The 18,857-nt window shown below is 43.2% G+C and overlaps 1 protein-coding gene across 3 annotated transcripts in view; it reads left to right on the top strand.

Moving 5' to 3' along the window:
- The window catches only part of CSMD1 (CUB and Sushi multiple domains 1), a 1,996,605-nt gene that overhangs the window by 1,513,507 nt on the left and 464,241 nt on the right, over positions 1-18,857 (top strand). For all 3 annotated transcript variants that reach the window (XM_027049973.2, XM_027049974.2, XM_053217751.1), the window contains one exon: positions 6,680-6,783. In XM_027049973.2, the coding sequence (XP_026905774.1) occupies positions 6,680-6,783 (104 nt within the window). The remainder of the gene's footprint in view (positions 1-6,679; positions 6,784-18,857) is intronic.

The following is an 18,857-nucleotide window of genomic DNA, read 5'->3' as shown; positions in this document are numbered from 1 at the left end:
GGTCATGATCTCGCGGTTCCTGAGTTCCAGCCCCACGTCGGGCTCTGTGCTGACAGCTCGGAGCCTGGAGCCTGCTTCGCATTCTGTGTCTCCCTCTCTCCGTGCCCCTCCCCAGCTGGCGCTCTCTCTCCCTCAAAAATAAGTAAAGATAGAAAAACTTTTCATGCAATAAAAAAGATTATTATATGCTTGGGGTCGAATATCAGTTGATCAGTGCCGCAGTTCCTTTGGCTACATTTACCTTGGAACTCGTCGTACACGTGCATTTGTCATACGTTTGGACCTGTCTGTGTGAACCTGTGAAGATGCTTTGCAGACGCTGACTTGCGGAGGGCCCCTGAGGCCCCAGTCAGACCACTAACTACATGAAAAGGCAGCTGTGTGACAGAAGCTGGCGTGGGTGGTTCTTCCTGGTGGCCCTCCGGCCTAAGGATTTCTGTACGGGAGGTCTTTGGGCAGACAGGATGTGGAGCAGGAGGCGTCGCTGCAGGCAGGGGACCTGGACTTGCAGGGAGGGCAGGGGAAGGCCTGCCGTGGGGTAACCGGTTGCCCTTCTTTCCTCTGCCCGAGCGGCTGCAGCCTGTTAGACGGAAGCCCCCAACGCGCCCCTCCGTCCCGAGGGACGCGTCGCCCTCGGCTCCTGCCTCCAGGAGCAGGTCCGCTTTCACCCGCTGGCAATGTCACTGTGGCTCTTGAAGGAGCCAAGCTTGGGAAAAGGCTGCGAGCGCCACGGAGCGTGGCACGCGTAGCTGACACGTCGGGGGGCGTGCAGTGTGTCGGAGCACGGCGGGACGTCTTGGCTCGGATCCCTGCCGCCGCCGTTGTGTGCTCTTGCTGCTCGTTTGGACTGCCCAGCGAGTGCCCACTGATCTGGCTGCAGCGCCCTGCTGCAGGGACGTGAACCAGTCGGGAATCTACTTGAAACGAGTGCACCGCTTACTTACGGTCATCTGAGGGTTGGAGTTTGGTGCGGCCTGTTTACGGATAATGAGCTGTCCCACGGTCAGAGATGCTGCTCAGAGCATCGTAGTGTTGGTCATAGGTCGTGCTACTGACAGAAGAAGGAAAAAGTTCCATTCTTTCGGTTTGCTTATTTTTTTTTTCAATTTTTAATTTTAATTTTTGAGAGAGCACAAGCGGGGGCAGGGGGCCCAGAGGGACAGAATCCTTAGCAGGCTCCAGGCTCCGAGCTGTCAGCACAGAGCCCGACGTGGGGCTCGAACTCACGAACCGTGAGATCGTGACCTGAGCCGAAGTCGGACGCTCGACCGACTGAGCCCCCCAGGCGCCCCTGTTAGTCGTTTTGTTTTGTTTTGTTTTGTTTTGTTTTGTTTTGTTTGTAATTTAAGTCCCTCTGTGCCTCTTTGATAAGAAAGCTGAAGACGAGTTAGTTAGAGGAACAGTGCGTGAAGCCTCCCAGCAGTATTGAGGCAAGTGGCATGTATGGGGAAATGACATCTAGGTTCTATGAGTTTGGAGATTTTTCTTTTCTTTTTTTTTTTTTAATTTTTTTAAAACATTTATTTATTTTTGAGACAGAGACAGAGCATGAACGGGGGAGGGTCAGAGAGAGAGGGAGACACAGAATCTGAAACAGGCTCCAGGCTCTGAGCAGTCAGCACAGAGCCCGACGCGGGGCTCGAACTCACGGACCGCGAGATCGTGACGTGAGCCGAAGTCGGACGCTTAACCGACTGAGCCACCCAGGCGCCCCGGAGATTTTTCTTTTTTAAGTAGCATTAATTATGAGTCAGTGACATAGAACGAATTATCCAGGCCCTGATAACAAAATAACATCCTCATTAAATAAAATATGTAAGTTACTTTTTACAAGAAACAAGTATTCTATTCATTCTTTAAGAGCAAACAAATTTGTGTGTATGTGTGAAGGCTTCGTAGAGCAGTTTTAGGTTCACAGCAAAATTAAGAGGAAGGTACCGGTTTCTCACACACCCCCTAGCCCGCATGTGCACAGCCCTCTCATGACCAGCACCCCCGCCAGGCGCTGTGTTAGCTACGACTGATGAAGCCATGTGGCTGTGTCATCACTGCCCAGAGTCGGTCGTCTGCGTTAGGGTGGCTCCTGGTGGTGGGCATTCCATGAGTTTGGAGAAATGAACGTGTCCCACCATTAGAGTCTCGTACAGAGTATGTTCAGTGTTCTAAAAATCCTCCGTGCTCCATCTAAAGATGTGTGTTTATTCACAGCTCCCAATTTGTCATATTTTATATAAAACAACACACAGTCCCATATGCTCGGTTTGTATCAATTTGGCAAATTTTCCCTTTCAACTCTTAATAGCAAAGTAAAGGAAAACGGAGATAATGCAGATTTACTTAAAATTCACCATAAATCACTGTTTCTGCTTTAATTTAATCAACACCCCTTCACTTGAGAGCACATAATTTATTTCCACAACCCAGGGAAACTGTAAGTCCATAGACATAGGCATGAATGGTGGCACAGCCGTGTTCCCCTGCACGGACTTGCGTGTAGGAAGCATTGCTCAGTGGTAAGTGGGATCACACCCTTCCGTGAGGCACTGCCTGTACGTGTGGCTTAGGCTCGGGAGAGGAGCACTGAGTCAGGAAAGGGAAATGGGGTGTCTCCCCAGCCCTCCCTCTCCCCACCATTTCTAATGCTAATTTAAATCACAACAGCACCTGATGCCCAATTTAAATGGTTCTACTTCCTCTGGAAATGTGGTTTCCTACTGGTAAAACTTAGCATTAGGGACAATTGATTTAGTATCTTGCTCTTTTAAGAAGCCCCTTTGTTGATAAGCACATCGCTAACCCGAGCAGTGGTACCAGTGTGTTTAAAATGTACTCATACAAAGGAAAAGATTTGCACAAAGCCCTGTTCCTGAGAGAGGGCCGGGACATTAATTTGCCTTGAATATGTGAATAAATGCGGAATAAATGAGCAAATGGGAGCACAGAGGAGGAGAGAGAGGGAAACATCATGTAAGTAATAATACTTAAATATGTTTGTAATTGTTCCCAGAAGATAAACATAAGGTTACTTATGTTTAAGGTCACTCCAGGTTATATTTTGTAGATACTGATTTATGTTTCTTTTGCAAAGTTTAAGAAACAAGTCTTCTATATATTTTTAGAAGCACCTGATTTAAAAATGTTTAAACAGAGGGTAGTGTGTTATTCTCATAGAGCCTATAGGGTGTTGATGTACTTGATAACGCAGAGAAAAACTCATAAGGAGTTGTTACACAGACCAACTGTTACAACAACGAGATCCTGAGAATTTGTCAAAAAAAAAAATACATAATGTTACAAAACGCCAAGAATGTATTTTAAAGATGATACCAAAGTCCTGACTGAACAGCATCTCCTTCTCACAAACCTAAGATTCTCTTTGGAGAATTGACAAGTAAATGATTTCATCTATTTTCATTAAGAAATCTTTACTTGTAAATGTTAACTTCTATAATTATTCTGTATTTATCAAAATATCCTCTGCGGATTTTAAATTTTTTGAAGTCTAGAACCTTGTCTTTCTTTTTTTATTTATGTTTTCTTATTCCTTCCTATTTTATCTATTAGGGAGTTTTATCTGTAACAGGTAAAAGTTTGGTAATGACTTTGTGTTTATCAAAATACTCCCTAGCAGACTTTTCAGGTTTCTTTGAAGGCTAGAACCTCGTCCATTTTCTCTTTGCTTTCATCCCGAGCACTGTGGCCTGGGCACAGTACACATTCACTAAATCCCAGAAGTCTGAGTCACTTGTTGGCCTCAGCAGGTGGAGGAAGTGTAGTGGCCACCCTCATGGCTTTGACCGTGGGGGGTGTGGGGCCTCATGGCATTGACCCTGGGGGGTGTGAGGCAGGCAGTAAGAGCAACACCACGAGGATTCCAAAGGGTGAAACGTTGTGAAGGGAAAAAACAATGTTGACAAAGTGATGGACTTTGTTGGACAGAGCGAGCAGGGGAGGTGCCTCCAAGAAGCAGCCACTGTGCAAGGACTTGGAAGCATGCGTCTAAAGAACTAAGGAAACCACTTTGGCTAAATGTCACTGGGTCATTCACAGTCCCGAACACCACGTCTCAGTCAGCATCGTTCGTATGCACAGTAGCCTGGATAGGAAAGCAGCCAAAGTGTCCATCTAAGCGTGAGTGGATAAAGGAAGTGTGTGTTCACATACACAGGAATATTATTTAGCCTTAGAAAAACGAGGTACTTCTGTTTGTAACAGTATCGATGAACCTGGAAGGCATACTGCTGAGTGAAATAAGACAAATACATAAAGACAAAAAAAATCCATGTCTCACTATCTGCGGAATCTAAAAAAGGCCAATCCATAGTAGCAGCGAATGGAAAGCGATGAGCAGGGGCCAGGAAGTGACGGCCATGGAGGGATACTGGTCAGAGTTGTAGTTATGTCTGGTGAGTACGTGGAGAGATCCACAGTATGGTGGTTCTAGTTAATTACGTTGCACGGCATACCGGAAGTTTATAAAAGTATACGTTCCCCGTGTTATCACTACACGCAAAAAGTGGTAACTGTATGAAGAGATGTGTGCATTAGCGTGACCGTGGTAATCATTTCACAGTGTATACGTATGTAAACTGTCGTGTTGTGCACCTTACATACTTATGATTTTACCAAAAATGTGTGTGTTCCCACAGTGTTACTTTTTATTTGCATCTCTGCCCATCCTTGATTGGAAATGATGGCAAGTTTCGTTACAAGTGTGTATTTCCGTGTTACTACCAGGTAGACTGTTTATAGAATATCATATTGTCTGACACACGATAGGTTCTTTGCCCAAAATCGGGTCTGCGTCTTCTCTTTCTATGGAGCATTAATCGCGTGGAGTAAAGGTTACACTTTGACAGCAGGCTCTGGCTGCTTGTTGATGGCCTTTGCCTTGCCTTGGAAGAATCCCGAAGCGGCCATTTTTACACCCCTAATGAAAACAGTTACGTAGTGAGACCCCCTGTCTGTGGCTCATTACGAATCGTCCAACCATGACCCTCAGGCCGTAATGGATTATCACTGCTTCTCTGCAGGGTGTTACAGGAGGCAGGTCTGAGTAAATGTGTCAGGAAGGTGCTGGGAAGAAACCGCTGGCCTCGATGATGACTCTTCAGCTTCTTTATTCTCTTCTTGTTGGACCTTCGTCACTTACAGACAGACACATAAGAAAGAAAAAATGATACAAAACCCACCTCAGGCCCTCAACGTCACATGCAGTGTTAACACTGGTTTGCAAGAGCTGTCCGTCTCGACACCTGTTGCACAGCAGATTGCCAAAATAGTGTATTCAGACAAACACTGCAATTTGAAAGGGTAGACTTTTAATAAGTTGTAATGACTGTGTCACTAATTTTAGTAGGAATTTTGAATAGCCAAGTTAATGCCTTCCATCTCAGCATTGCTTGGAAGCACACCCGTGTACAGCCCGCTCAGGGCCGCGCACGTTAAATTGGATGTTAGTCGGAAGTCGGCCTTCTTCCTGGCACCACGTTCCCTCCTTTTGGGTCTAAGAAATAGCCATTTGGTACTTTTTTACAAGATTCCAGAGTTTTATCTCTACTCCGAAATAGATCTCATTAAAATGTCTTTCTGGTATTATGGTTCCTGTTCTCTCTGTCCTGTCTTCCTCCCTTGATTCCTGCCTCTCTGGATGCATCTGTCTCCTCTATTTGTCTATCATTGATTTCTCTACCTATAATTTATACTTATCTATTTACTTTTTTCTATCCTCTCCATCATCTGCCATCTCTCTCGTTCATCTCTCTACTGGTTGATCTTTGTATCTTTTACCAATCCATTGTCTGTATCTGTCTCTCTTATCTGTCTGTCTGTCTGTCTGTCTCTCTCTCCATCTATCAGTATCTACCATCCACCTAACTCCCCGTTCCTTATTCTCTTTGTCACTCAGGATTCTAGCCTAATTTCATGACATCTCTGACTCTCTTTGTCCTCGATCACGTTATTGGTCACCAAAGAAAGCATTTCTTCGTTCTGGAGGAAAGGACCCTGTGCTGTATTAAAAAGAAGTGCATAGAATCCTAATATATGGGTGTATCTGACACAAATTGGTCTTGTCTAGTTGGCATGGGGTCAGTCACCATGACAGTGTTCTTTATGACAATAAAGCTTTGAGGCTTTGCAGAATTAAATGTAGGAGAAAACTTTCTAGCCTCAGATCTTTTCCATATGTTAATATGGACAATTACATAAAATCTGCATACATTACTCTAAAAATATTTATTTCAGAGTGTTTTGGGTGTCCTCAAAATATATTAAAAGATATGAAAAGAATTCATATATGAGATATATTAAAAGAATTAATGAACAATTCTTTTGCTTATATGGAGTTATCTTTTGGTCCTTCTAAGCACTATAAATGTTAAATATTTGATAGACGTTTATTTAACTTAAAACACAATATGGGTTATTTTCACTTTTAGAACTGGTAATCAGTGTCTCTGAAGGGATAGCAGTTTTGAATTCTATAAAATTCTGTACCTGAGAGTTCTCAAACGTATACAGTTATCCATAGAACTACTTTTTAAGACACCTGAATTTGTTTGAAATACAGTGGAATTAAGGAACAAAAATGTGTACTACAGCTGAATATTTGCAGCATGGAAAGTCATGGAAAATGTCTGTGATACCAAATGATGGTCTTTGCCTTTGCTTTATTTAGGTCATCAAGCTCGCGTTTGAGGAGTTTGAACTGGAGCGAGGCTATGACACCCTCACCGTGGGCGATGCTGGCAAAGTGGGCGACACCAGGACCGTCTTATACGTGTAAGTACGGGACGTGGGGTCTCCTCTCCTCTAGCGCACGCGGCCGTCTGTGCCCTCGTGGGTGGAGCTTGCTGAGCTCGGGTGTCCAAGTCTGATTTCACATGAGGACTGACTCAGGAGTGTGTTTCCTCTGTTTCCATGTTTGCTTGTTCTTTATCAGTGTTTTCGGAAGTACAGGTATTTCCTAGCACCGTGCCATAGGTCTTACAGAACCCTCACAGCCTGTAAGACCACGTGCTAAAAGCAGAGAGGTTGTCGGGGAGTGGCCCTGGGGTAGCAGGCTGTGCCTCTGTGCATCCAGGGTCCCGAGGGGGGTACGGCCACAGCCCTGCTGACAGGACCAGCGCGTGGATCGCTGCTCTGCCGCTTGCCAGGGGAGGCGTAGTGGGCCCTGCAGAGTGTTCCCTGGATGCCTCCCCCACCTGCCGAGTTTGGCCTTGAGGACGGTTTTGTCACTCCTGTGGGACCTCTGCTCTCCAGACTGAAAACACGATCTGGGAGAATCTCTGGTCATCAGGGCTTTCAGCACAGAGGGAAGCACCTTGCACGGATGGCTTCATGTAGTGACTCCCGCTCCCGAGCCAAACCTTCCTCCCTTATGGAGGCCATTCTGCAGAGTCTCACCTTTTCCTTTTCTCAGCTTACTTGTGCATCGCTCAGGTTTGCTTTTTATTTGTGGGGAAGCTTGCCCCCGACCCCTTCAGCTTGTTATTCTGCCGGAAAAAAGCACAGCAAAACAAAACAAACAAACAAACAAACAACAAAACTTCCCTGGCCATTACACTCCCTCACTCTAATATTTAGCAGTTGCTTATGAGGTGATTCACTTTGTTAAAAAAAGTGCTGTAGGTGAACCTGCTGTCCATGTGTTAACAAATGGATGGGCCCTTGGGGCGCCTGGGTGCCCAGTCCGTTAAGCCTCCAACTCTTGATTTCTGCACGGGTCATGATCTCATGGTTGGCGAGACTGAGCCCTGGTCTGGGCTTTGCATTGAGCATGGAGCCTGCTCGGGATTTGCTTGCTCTCCCTCTGCCCCTCCCCTGCTTATATTCCCTCTCTCTCTCTCTCTCTCTCTCTCTCTCTCTCTGTCTCCCAAAATAAATAAACTTAAAAAAATGAATAAATAAAAGAAAAGGAAAAGAAAAACAAAAGGGCCATATTCTGACTACATTGGGAACATGCTTTTGTCATTTATTGTATTTTGGGCATCTTTCCCTGCGAGCACATGTCACTACCTCATCTTCTTAGGGGTCAATTCCTACCACTGCTAATAATTAAAATCATGTTACGGGCCCATGATTTATGATGGTAATTATAATAATAGCATTAGTAGTATCATAGCTAATAATTATTAACTATCTCACGTATCATGTACCGTACTAAACACCTAATACATATTATCTTATTTGGTCCTTACCTTTACCCCGCAAGTTAGGGGTTAATAGTCTCCTCGTGTGATAAATGATAAGACTTAGGCTTAGGTAGATTGTAGCGGGATTCGCTCACAGAGTCATGACACCGTTTGGAGGCGTTTCTTTCCAGGAAGCAGCTTTATTTGTGCCGGCATTGGCTCAGTTGGGTAAACGCCACATGGCGTCGTCTTTTACACATTCTTGACTTCTTTGTCTCCCATATATGTGTAATGTACAGACATACGGTCTGACTGGGTGCTCTCATGTTACAGGGCCGTGAGGCGTGTCACGAACCAGGTTGCCTTCCCTTATCTTGAGGTCTTTTCTCACCACCTTCTCAGGGAGGGGACTCTACCACAAGATTAGAGGGTTTACCCCAACTCACAAGCCTGGTATGCATATACTGCATTGGATATGCATCCACGAGTATATGCTGCATATATGTGGGTGTTTAAACCAGTTATCCTTCCCCAGCGTCTGCTGCTTCCTACGCATGGACGTGGCTCGCTTCCTGAGGCATCCTCATGGATCGCCTTTTGCTTTCCCTGCCGCCTCACCCTTGGCATTTACGAGCAGGGGTGCAGTAAACGAGTCCACTTGCTTTGTGCACCTTCAGGAAAAGCTGCAGGAGGTGAATTGCAGGGGGAATGGGTAACTTCGTTTACGATGTCATCTTTTCCAACAGCCCCCCTAAAAGTTTCTCTCAGTCTAGTCTCCCACCACAGTATATGCATGCCCCTCTTCCCCCACCCTCACCAAATATTCTTTTTTGCCAAATTACTCGACAAAAATGCATTTATTTATTAGAGTCCAGACTCCTGCAGGGTGTGGCCCAGACAGACGACACTATGGTTTTCAGGCCCCCACACCGATCGCCCAGCCTGGCATTGGCCTGCAGGGGGTTGCAAGCGCCCACGGCATAGATGGGAAGGGGGCCACAGAGCCAGCGACGGAGTTTCTGGCTCTGGCTTTGCTATTAACTATCTCTGTGACCCTGAGGGAAGTCACTTTACCTCTCTGCACCTCTGTCTTCATGCGTGTAAAGTGTGTATAATAAAGTCCCCCTGCCTGTGGCAAGGAGCAGAATGAAATAATGCGTGTGAAAGTGCTGCAGAGCTAAGAAATGTAACCCACAAGTGAAGTAACTTTATTATTACCACAACAGCTAATTTACGGAAGGGTGTCACTAAAGCAAATGAAAGAAAATTCTAAATAAATGCAAAATATGAAATATAAACAAAGCAAAGCAATGCCCTATAAAATCCCTTAGGTCACTGTTAAAGATCTAAAGTCATACACCTATTTTTTCTAATGCTGTTTGTTGTTAAGAGAGCAACAGCAAACTATGTATTACATTGACATAAGTGTTATTAGAACTTCCTCTCGATAGCTCACATCTATAAGTGAAACACTAAATAGCCAACTGAATCAAACTGAGATGCCCTTTGGGAAACATAACGTAGCAAAGATCACTTGGGCATTTAATCAGCGGCAGTGGAGAGAAAGGAAGCCACTGATAGATTTCCTCAGTAGACAAAATCACAGAAAAAGAAAGAAAACAAGGAGAGAACCACAGCTGTGTCTTCAAATAAACACGTACTTTTAGGGAATACATTGACAAATATTTTTGAGTGCTTAAAGGCTAGACTTCATTCTTAGTGCGGAGCTGAAATCTCACTGGAGAGAGGCAGATATGGGGGCAGGTATGTACCAGACCAGGGATGAAGTTGTTGGATCTCATGATGCAGATTTCAAATAAAATATGAGTTAAGAAACTTCTTTTTGGAAGATTGGTATTCACTACCTCAGGTTCAATATGTTATAGGTTTCCCCTCTGTGTGGGGGGGTGGGGGTGGGGGCAGGGGTGGAATTCTAGTCTTGGATATTCAGGAAGAATTTGGAGAGTGAGATAGCCTAATTGGTTCATCCTAGATATGGTTGTAAAATGTCCAATTTCTGTCAATGGCTTTTTAGTTTGTTAACATTCTTGGCACAACAAGAGGACAACTGAATTTAGGAGAGACCCTTTTAATGATCCAATCTTCCCAACAGACAAACAGATTATTCTGGTTATTTTTACAGAGGGACAAACTTAAAATTAAATAATTTATTTGGCAAATCTCTGTTGAGATCTATCCAAGAATATATATTGTTAACGGTCTGGAATTTAATTTGCAGAAGAATTGCATCTGGAGTTTCCTCTGGCCTTTTCAGTTATTAGCAATGGGTGGCCGGGCAGTTGCTTTAATTTTGGGTTATAGGTTTTAAATGTGCCTCTTAGGGGATCAAGAACCAACCTCAGGGAAGTCTGCAGGCAAGTAGCATTGCCTGCATCCAATGAGATGCGTGGGTTAACTGCTAAGGGTACCAGTTGTTTCTTACGGCTGGTTGACCTGTTATTGCTGAAGCCGCTACTCGTTTCTAGAAGCTCCCTGAGCCCCTGGCGTGACCATGGCCATGTCCCCTTGCTGTTGTCGGCAGGTCCTGAGCCGAAGGGCATCATTCTCTTTTTATTAAAATGCTGTGGAACAGCTCTAAGAAAGCAAACACTAAAAACTGATGATTCCATGTTCATGTATCTTTGATATCATCAGAGGACTCAATCAGTGTGCATCTCAGTGCTTTGGAGAAAAGCTTGAGTAGTTTATGTTAGGAATAAGTACATGAAGACAGCTCCTTGAAGGCATTCTAGATAAAAACCTGTGTTTCCGTGATCAGAAATCAAGTATACTCCTTCGGTTCTTGGAAGACTGGAATCACATGATCACAAACATTTCTCTTCATATTCTCACCCTTCTAATGGGCTTGCCTGTGCGCGGGGGTGCAGCTGATAGCACACATCAGACTTTATCTATGTTAGCTTTCCCACTGCTGCCTCTTTCTCCGGGAGCTTTCTTACCAGCTTCTTTGCAAAACTATTTATCACAACTCAGACATTGTGGTAGGATTCAGGGCAGGCTTCGAGGGGATGGTGAGCAACAGAGAAGTCAGAGACTGCCAGCCTTCGTTAGGACCCTGGAGAGGGGTCGCAGAGCAGGACCCTCTCTGGATGGGCTACAGAGTCTAGATTCTCTGTTCCAGCTACCCTTCCAGTGGGGAAATAACTGACTGCTGAACACCAGCATTCTAGGTTTGGGAGGCTAGCTGTTTCTGAGGTGGCTGGGGAGGCAGGCTGACCCAGGACCTTGGGGGCCCATGGGAAGTTGTATTTGGAGGCTCCTTGCCTACGGAGGAGAAGCCGTAGGTCCCAAGGGATGGGTAGCTCACCTGTAGTGCCTGCTGGAGATGGAGTGGGGAGGGCTCCAGCCAACCTGGGGCCCCGCCAACCTGAGTCATTTTCCAGATGTTCTGCTGAGTATGCCACCAATATTGACTGACGGTGACTGCTTTCTCTAAGAAGCCGGGAAACACATGTCTTTCTTCTCACACTGTTAACGTGAAGAGCTAGGGAGCTCTTTTCCATGACTCATCAGCCCAAAGCATTTCAAATTTGTGTGGCGTGTTTTTGACATGAAGTTAACTCAAAGGCAAAGTTATTCTCTTTGTGGAGGAGATAAGGACATTTAAAACGAGAAGGGACATCCACTTCCACAAGCCTGGATCCCTGTCTCGTGCCTTTCAACCTCACAGGATTGTGTAAGTGTAAAATGGAATGGTTAATAAAAAATGGGTTTAGAAACATTAGAAGTACAGTGCCACAAGGAAATACTACACTACTAGGTATTACATCTGCTTTAATACCACAAATCATGCGGGGTTCAGCAGTATTCTGAGTCATCTTTGGACATGGGAGGTACTAGAAAGGAGGAGGCCAGGGAGAGATGGAACTGTCATTTACTGACTCTTGTCTGCACCTGCGTTGTCTCATGGCAGTCTTGTGACAAAGGTATTGTTTCCACGAAAACAAGCAGAGCTCTAATTCATGGTCATGTAGACAGCACACTGCTCAACGGGTATTTGAACTCAAAACGATTCCTGTTCACTTTTGAATCTGTAACAAAACATCACAACGAGGATATTGACATTGATTGATACAATTTACTAATCTTAGACTTTCCTGGTTTTATTTCTGTGTGTGTGTGTGTGTGTGTGTGTGTGTGTGTGTGTGTGTGTGTTCAATTCTATACCATTTTAGCACCTGTTTCAATTCATGTACCCACCTCAGGTCAAGACACATACAAAGCTAACTCATGTTGCTTTTGCTCATCATATCTGTGTCCCTCTCCGTCACTCCTCCCTGACGCTGAGAGCCACTCTGAATTCCATCCGTACAGGTGTGTCATTTGTGAGAGTGTTACATACAGGGAATCACAGTGCCTAACCTTCTGTGCTTGCCGTTTTATACTCAGCAAGATTGCCTGGATATTGAGGAACTATTGAAGAATAGTTCTGCCTTTCCATGACTGATGTACTCCGTGATATGGATATGCCACTGTGTGTTTAACATCTACCAAATTGCCTATCATTTCTGTACAGGTTTTAGCGTGACCGTGAGTTTTCATGTGTCTTGGATAGAACTCAGCACTGCTGTTGCTGGGTTGTATGTTAGTTGAATGTTTTGTTTTATAAGAAACTGTCAGATGACGCTGAACACCTCTTCTTGCTTTTTTGTCATCGAGACATCGTTTTTGGTAAACTGTCCAGGTGTTTTTCCCCTATTTTCTCATTGGATTATTAAACATTATTTTTAAGAGCTTTTTGTATATTCTAGATACTAGTTCTATTTTAAATTTTTTTTAACATTTTGTTTATTTTTTTGAGATACAGAGAGAGAGGGGGCAGAAAGAGAGGGAGACACAGAATCTGAGGCAGGCTGTGGACTCTGAGCTGTCAGCACAAAGCCCGACATGGGGCTTGAACCCACAAACCGTAAGATCATAACCCGAGCCAAAGTTGGATGCTTAACCAACCGAGTCGCCCAGGTGCCTGTAGTTAATAGTTCTTTACACACTGTGTGCTTTGCAAATATTTTCCCTCAGTTTATTACTTTTTCTTATCTTATTTATATATGTCGTCACAGCAGAATTTTTAATTTTGCTTAGGTCTACTGTATAAACTTTCCTAATCATAACTTCTGCTTTTAGGTGTCAATTTGAAGGACTCCGATTTTCTTGAGTATTTAGTCCTGTTGGCTATTTTCAGGTCTGAACCATCCTGTAGCAACTGTAGAATAAGCTTGCATATGTCTGAAAAGTGCTTGATGGGATTGTGACAGGAATTGCATGGCATTGTTGAACAGTTGGCAGAGAATTGAGTCTTCCAGTTCACAAATATAATATTTCCTGCCATTTATCAAATTTTGTGTGTCTGTGTTAACTGATATGAGGATATATTTGTCCTCTTTTAGCTAGTTCACATTGTGAATTACATTAGTTGACTTTTGAATGTTGAACCAGCCTTACATGCCTGGAATTAATTCCACTTTGAGGAAGAGAACAATTCTTGTTACACAGTGGACTAAGTTCTATAGTATTTAACTGAGGATATGTTTGTCTAAGTTCATGAGACATACAGGTCTGTAGTTTCTAACTTCCTTCTTTCTTTCATACTTCCCTTCCCTTCCCTTCCCTTCCCTCGTTTCCTCCATCCCTTCCTTCTCTCCCTCCTTCCTTCCCACCTCCCTCCCTCCCTCTCTCCCTTCTTCCTTCCTTCTCCCTTCCTCCCTTTCCTTCCTTCCTTCCTTCCTTCTTTCCTCCTTCCTTCCTTCCTTCCTTCCTTCCTTCCTTCCTTCCTTCCTTCCTTCCTTCCTCCACCCACCCTTCCTTCTCTCCCTCTTCCCTTCCCCTTCCTTCTCTCCCTCCTTCCTTTCATCCTCCCTTCCCTGCCTCTCTCCTTCCTTCCTTCCCTTCACCCTTCCTTCCTTCCTTCCTCCCTCCCACCCTCCTTCCTTCCCTCCTTCCTCCTTCCCTCCTTCCTCCTTCCCTCCCCTCCCCTTCCCTCCCCTCCCCTCCCCTTCCCTTCCCCTATCTATGTCTAGTTTTGGCATGAAATTAATACTGGTCTCATTTAATGACTTGAGAAGTATTCCTTCCTCTGTTATTTCCAGAAGAGTTTATGAAAATTGATGTTAATTCTTCTATAAAACATAGATAGAATTTTCCAGTGAATTTCTGGTTCTACAGATTTTTTGGGGGGGAGCTTTTTGATTACAGCATCAATTTCTATAATTGTTACAGGACTATTCAAATGTCTGTTTCATCTTGGTTGAATTTTGATAGTTAGTGGTTTTCAAGGAATTGGTTCATTTTTTTATAACCTGTCAAATTGCTGAGTCTAAAGTTGTTCATAATATTTCCTTATCATGCTTAATGTCGTTAATGACTGCTGAATTTGTAGTAATAACTACTCTTTTATTTGTGATGCATGCCTTCTCCCTCTCCCTCTCCCTTTCCCAGTCTTCTTAGAAGCTTATCAATTATGTTGATTTTTTAAAGTAACAGTTTTTATTTCTTTTATTTCTATTTTTTCTATTGCAATTTTATTTATTTCTGATATTTATCATACCCCTCTTCTCCTTTGGATTTATTTTACTTTACTTTTTATAGTTTCTGGAGGTAGGAACTTAGGTAATTATTTCATTCCATTTCTCCTGTCTAGTTATTTTTAGTACTATAAATTGTCCTCTTGGCACTGCTTTAGCTATATCCCAGATATGTTTTTTTTTATATGTTTTGTTCTCATTTTTCTTCTGTTCTTTATTTGTTTCATTTGAGACTTCTTTTGATCATGGATGTGTGTTGTTTAGTTTTCGTGTGTCTAGAAATTTTCCTGTTGCCTTTTTGTTAAGAATTTCTAGTTTATTCTATTGTGGTCAGAGAACACTTTCAGTAGTATTATTTCAGTTTCTTTAAATGTGTTGAGGTCTATTATCTGGCCCAGAATGTGGTCTATATAGGTGAGTGTTTCAGAGGAGCTTATGAGGCATGTGTGTTTGCTGCTATTGGGTGTAGTGTTCTCTATGCCAGTTAGATCCTGTTGGCTAATTGTATTGTTCACATCTTCTGTAACCTTGCTAATTTTCTATCTAGTTTCTGAATGAGGGCCGTTAAAATCCTCAACTGTACTTGTGGATTTGTCTGTTTCTTCTCTCAGCGCTATCAGTTTTGCTTTATGTATTTTGAAGTTCTAATGTTTGTTGTGTACAGTTAGGATTTGTGTGTCTTCCTGGTGGATCATTTTATCATTGTATAACACCCCACTTTGTCTCTAGAATATTTTTTTGTTCTCAAGTCTACTTTATTGAAATTTAATGTGGCCACTCCTGCTTCTTTATTGTCAGTGTTTTCATGGTATAACTCTTCTCCTTCTCCTTTCAACACACCTTTGTCCTTGACTTTGAAATGTGTTTTTTTTGTTTTTTTTTTGTGAACAGCATGTATTTGGGTCATGATTTATTGACTCTGCCACACTGTGTCTTTTGATGAATTAGACAATTTACATTGAAGGTTATTACAGAAAGAGTTTGTATGTGCCACTTTATTATTTGTTTTCTATTTGTTTCTCTGGTTCTGCTATTTCTTTTACTTTCTTTCTTGGTTTTCTTTTCTAGCCTTCCTGTGGGTTACTTCCACATTTTTTAAGGACTCCATAGTTTTCAAAATGGTTACTGTGCATATTACAATATACATTTGTGACTTATAACAGTCTACAGGTATATAAGTTCCCATTATTGGTGTATCAAATTATGACAAACTTGGTGACTTAAAACAGAAATTTATATTCTGATAATTCTGAAGGGCAGAAATCCAAAGTCAGTTTCATTCAGCCAAAATCAAGGTGTGAGCAGGACTACACTCTCTCCAGAGGCTCTGAGGGAGGATCTACTCCTAGATGCTTCCAGCTTTTGATGGCTGCTAGCGTTTCTTGGCCTATGGCGCCATCACTTACCTCTCTGCCTCCAAGTTCACACTTTATTTCTTTTCTATCTGAAATCTCCCTCTGCCTCCTTCTTCTGAGGACACCTTTGAAGGCATGTAGAGCTCACCTTCGTAGTCCACTACCATCTCCCCACCTGGAGATGCTTAACTTAAATACATTTGGAGAAATTATTGCCATATAAAATAACATGCACAGGTGTCATAGATTAGGACATGCACATTAACATGCCATCCGCCTATTACAATGGTGTCAACATTTAAAACTTTTCCATGTAACCTCACTTCCTTTACCTTCCCAACTTTTAAATGTCATTGAGTATCAGAGGTGTTAAAATACTTATTTCAGTCATTGAATATGGTTTCTAGAACTTATTATGAAAGAATAGTATACTTTATATTCTCATATAGTCTTCCCTTTCTTCCTGATGTTTCAAGTTTCTCCTGTTACCCTTTCATTTCTTTTTGAAGAAATTCACGTAACCAGTCACTCTAGTTGGGTCTACTAGCGGCAAATTATTTGTCTGACATTTAAAAAATTTTTCCTCTTATTTTTAAAGATTACATTCACTGGACATGGAAGTTATGCTTGATAGTTCTTTTCTTCAAACACTTGAAAAATTTTGTGACACTTCCTGTGGCCTCCAGTGGTCAGGAGATCTACTGACATTCAAATTGGCAAATATGAGTAAAAAATGTGTCCTTTCTCTCTGGCTGTTTTCCAGATTTTGTTCTATGTCTCTAGTTTTCAAACATTTAATTAGATGTTCTTGCATGGTTTTGTTTGGATTTATCCGGTTTGAGGGTCACTGAGTTTCTTAGAACTGTAGGTTTATTCATTTCACCATATTTGGGCAGTGTTCAGCAGTTATTTCTTCAAATACCCTTCACTCCAAGGTCTTTCTCTTCTTCTTCTGGGACTCTGAAGATGCCAAGTTTGGCCTTTTTGTCCCCCAGGTTTTAGAAGCTCTGTTCACGTTTTGTTGTTGTTTTTGTTTGTTTTTTGTTTTTTGTTTTCTGTTTTCAGTCTGTATTCTCTCTGTTCAGTGTAGGGAGTTCTATTCATGCACTCTCAAGTTCACTGATGGCATCACGCATCTCTACCATGAGCTTTCTAGAAATTTTTGTTTTAATATATGTTGAATCTTTTTAGTCCTATAATTTCCACCTGGTCTTATAACATCCATTTCTTTCCTGAGATTTTTTTTTTCTACCTGTTTTCAGAGACTTTGTAAAAGACTGTTAAAGCTTTTACATAATGGGTGTTTTAAAGCCCCTGTCAGACAGTTGCCTCACCCGTTCCTTTCAGGTGTTGTCAGCTGGTTATGTTTTCCCATTCAAGTCTTGATTTCTTAGCTCTTAGCAGGACAATTGTACACTGGTTGTTTCGTCTACCATGTTAGGACACGTTGATACTCTAGAGATCCCTCATTATAGCAGGCAATCACCCCGGGTAGGCTTAGCACATGGGCCTTTGGCAGCTTTGTGGGCTTGGGTTCCAATGACAGGTTAGTTATCAGAGACCTGAAGATGTTGTCTTCGTCAGCTTGGTTTATCTGGTTCTGTTGGCTCTTGTACTCCTCCTTAGTGGGGCCACGATGTTTCTGGGAGGGCAGGAGTTGGTGGGGTCCCCCTACTAGCACCTCCTCCCCCATCTTACCCCTCACCCCTCATTCTGCCTGTGGATCTGGGAGGGGAGGAGAGTCTCAGCCCCCAGTGCTAAGGGACAAAGATCTGCCTTGATTGGATCACTGGTGTGGCTGGGTCTCTCATGGGTTCTGTCCTCTGTGGTATCTTTCCTCAGAAAAGGGAACCCCAGGCTCATGAGGAAAGTAAAGGCCTTCCCTGCACACGTATCACTGTTGGGAGTCCCTTCATCTGTCTACCTGGCTGCCTGAGGTTGTTAAAGGAATATCATTTATATCCCAGAGAAGGATGAGCTCATCTGGAACCTTCTCTTGTCTGGTCAGGGGTTGGCAAACACCAGTCTGGTTGGTCTTCTGTTTGCATGAGGAAGACAGCTGGCGCTTTGCTGTCTCTCTGGTGCTGGGTCCCAAACCAGCTTTCCTTCTACTCCAGTCCTTCAGAGTTCTCTTCTGGTTTTCTCCTCTGCCATTCCCAGCGTTTAGAACTGTGACTAGTGGAGAAAAATGGTAAAAAGAGTCCCCATGTCAGGATTGGCCAGTCCATACACCTTTAAATAGTCTGCTGCCATCAACGGCAGAAACCTGTAAAATAACTTTACGTTGGGGGGTGCCTGGGTGGCTCAGTCGGTTGAGCGTCCGACTTTGGCTCGGGTCATGATCTCGCAGTTTGTGAGTGCAAGACCCGCATCAGGCTCTGTGCTGACAGCTTGGAGCCTGGAGCCTGCTTCCGATTCTGTGTCTCCTCTTCTCTCTGCCCCTTCCCCGCTCATGTTCTGTCTCTCTCTGTCTCAAAAATAAATAAATGTTAAAAAAATTTAAATAAAAAATTAAAAAAATAAGAGCTGGACACTTTACTGACCGAGACACCCAGGCGCCCCTGTGTCTGCCCACTTTTACTAGGGATCTGAATCAGGGCATCTAAATCTTACTACCTCATCTGAGGAATGGTCTGTCCAGGTACCTGAACAGATCTCATGTTCTGTCTTCTTCTAAATTAATTAATCACACTTCTCCTTAGTACTCGCTAGGTCCACCCGATTAAGACAGATGGCCAAATAAAACATTTAATTTAAATAACTGCTTTTTGTACACTTTTTGCAGAACTTAGGAAGTTTATGGACAGTAAGGCACTATAAAAAAT

The sequence above is a fragment of the Acinonyx jubatus genome, chromosome B1 (assembly GCF_027475565.1).
Source record: "Acinonyx jubatus isolate Ajub_Pintada_27869175 chromosome B1, VMU_Ajub_asm_v1.0, whole genome shotgun sequence".
NCBI lineage: Eukaryota > Metazoa > Chordata > Mammalia > Carnivora > Felidae > Acinonyx > Acinonyx jubatus.
The sequence above is the reverse complement of the archived record's forward strand: the minus strand, read 5'-3'. Positions and strand labels throughout refer to the sequence as shown.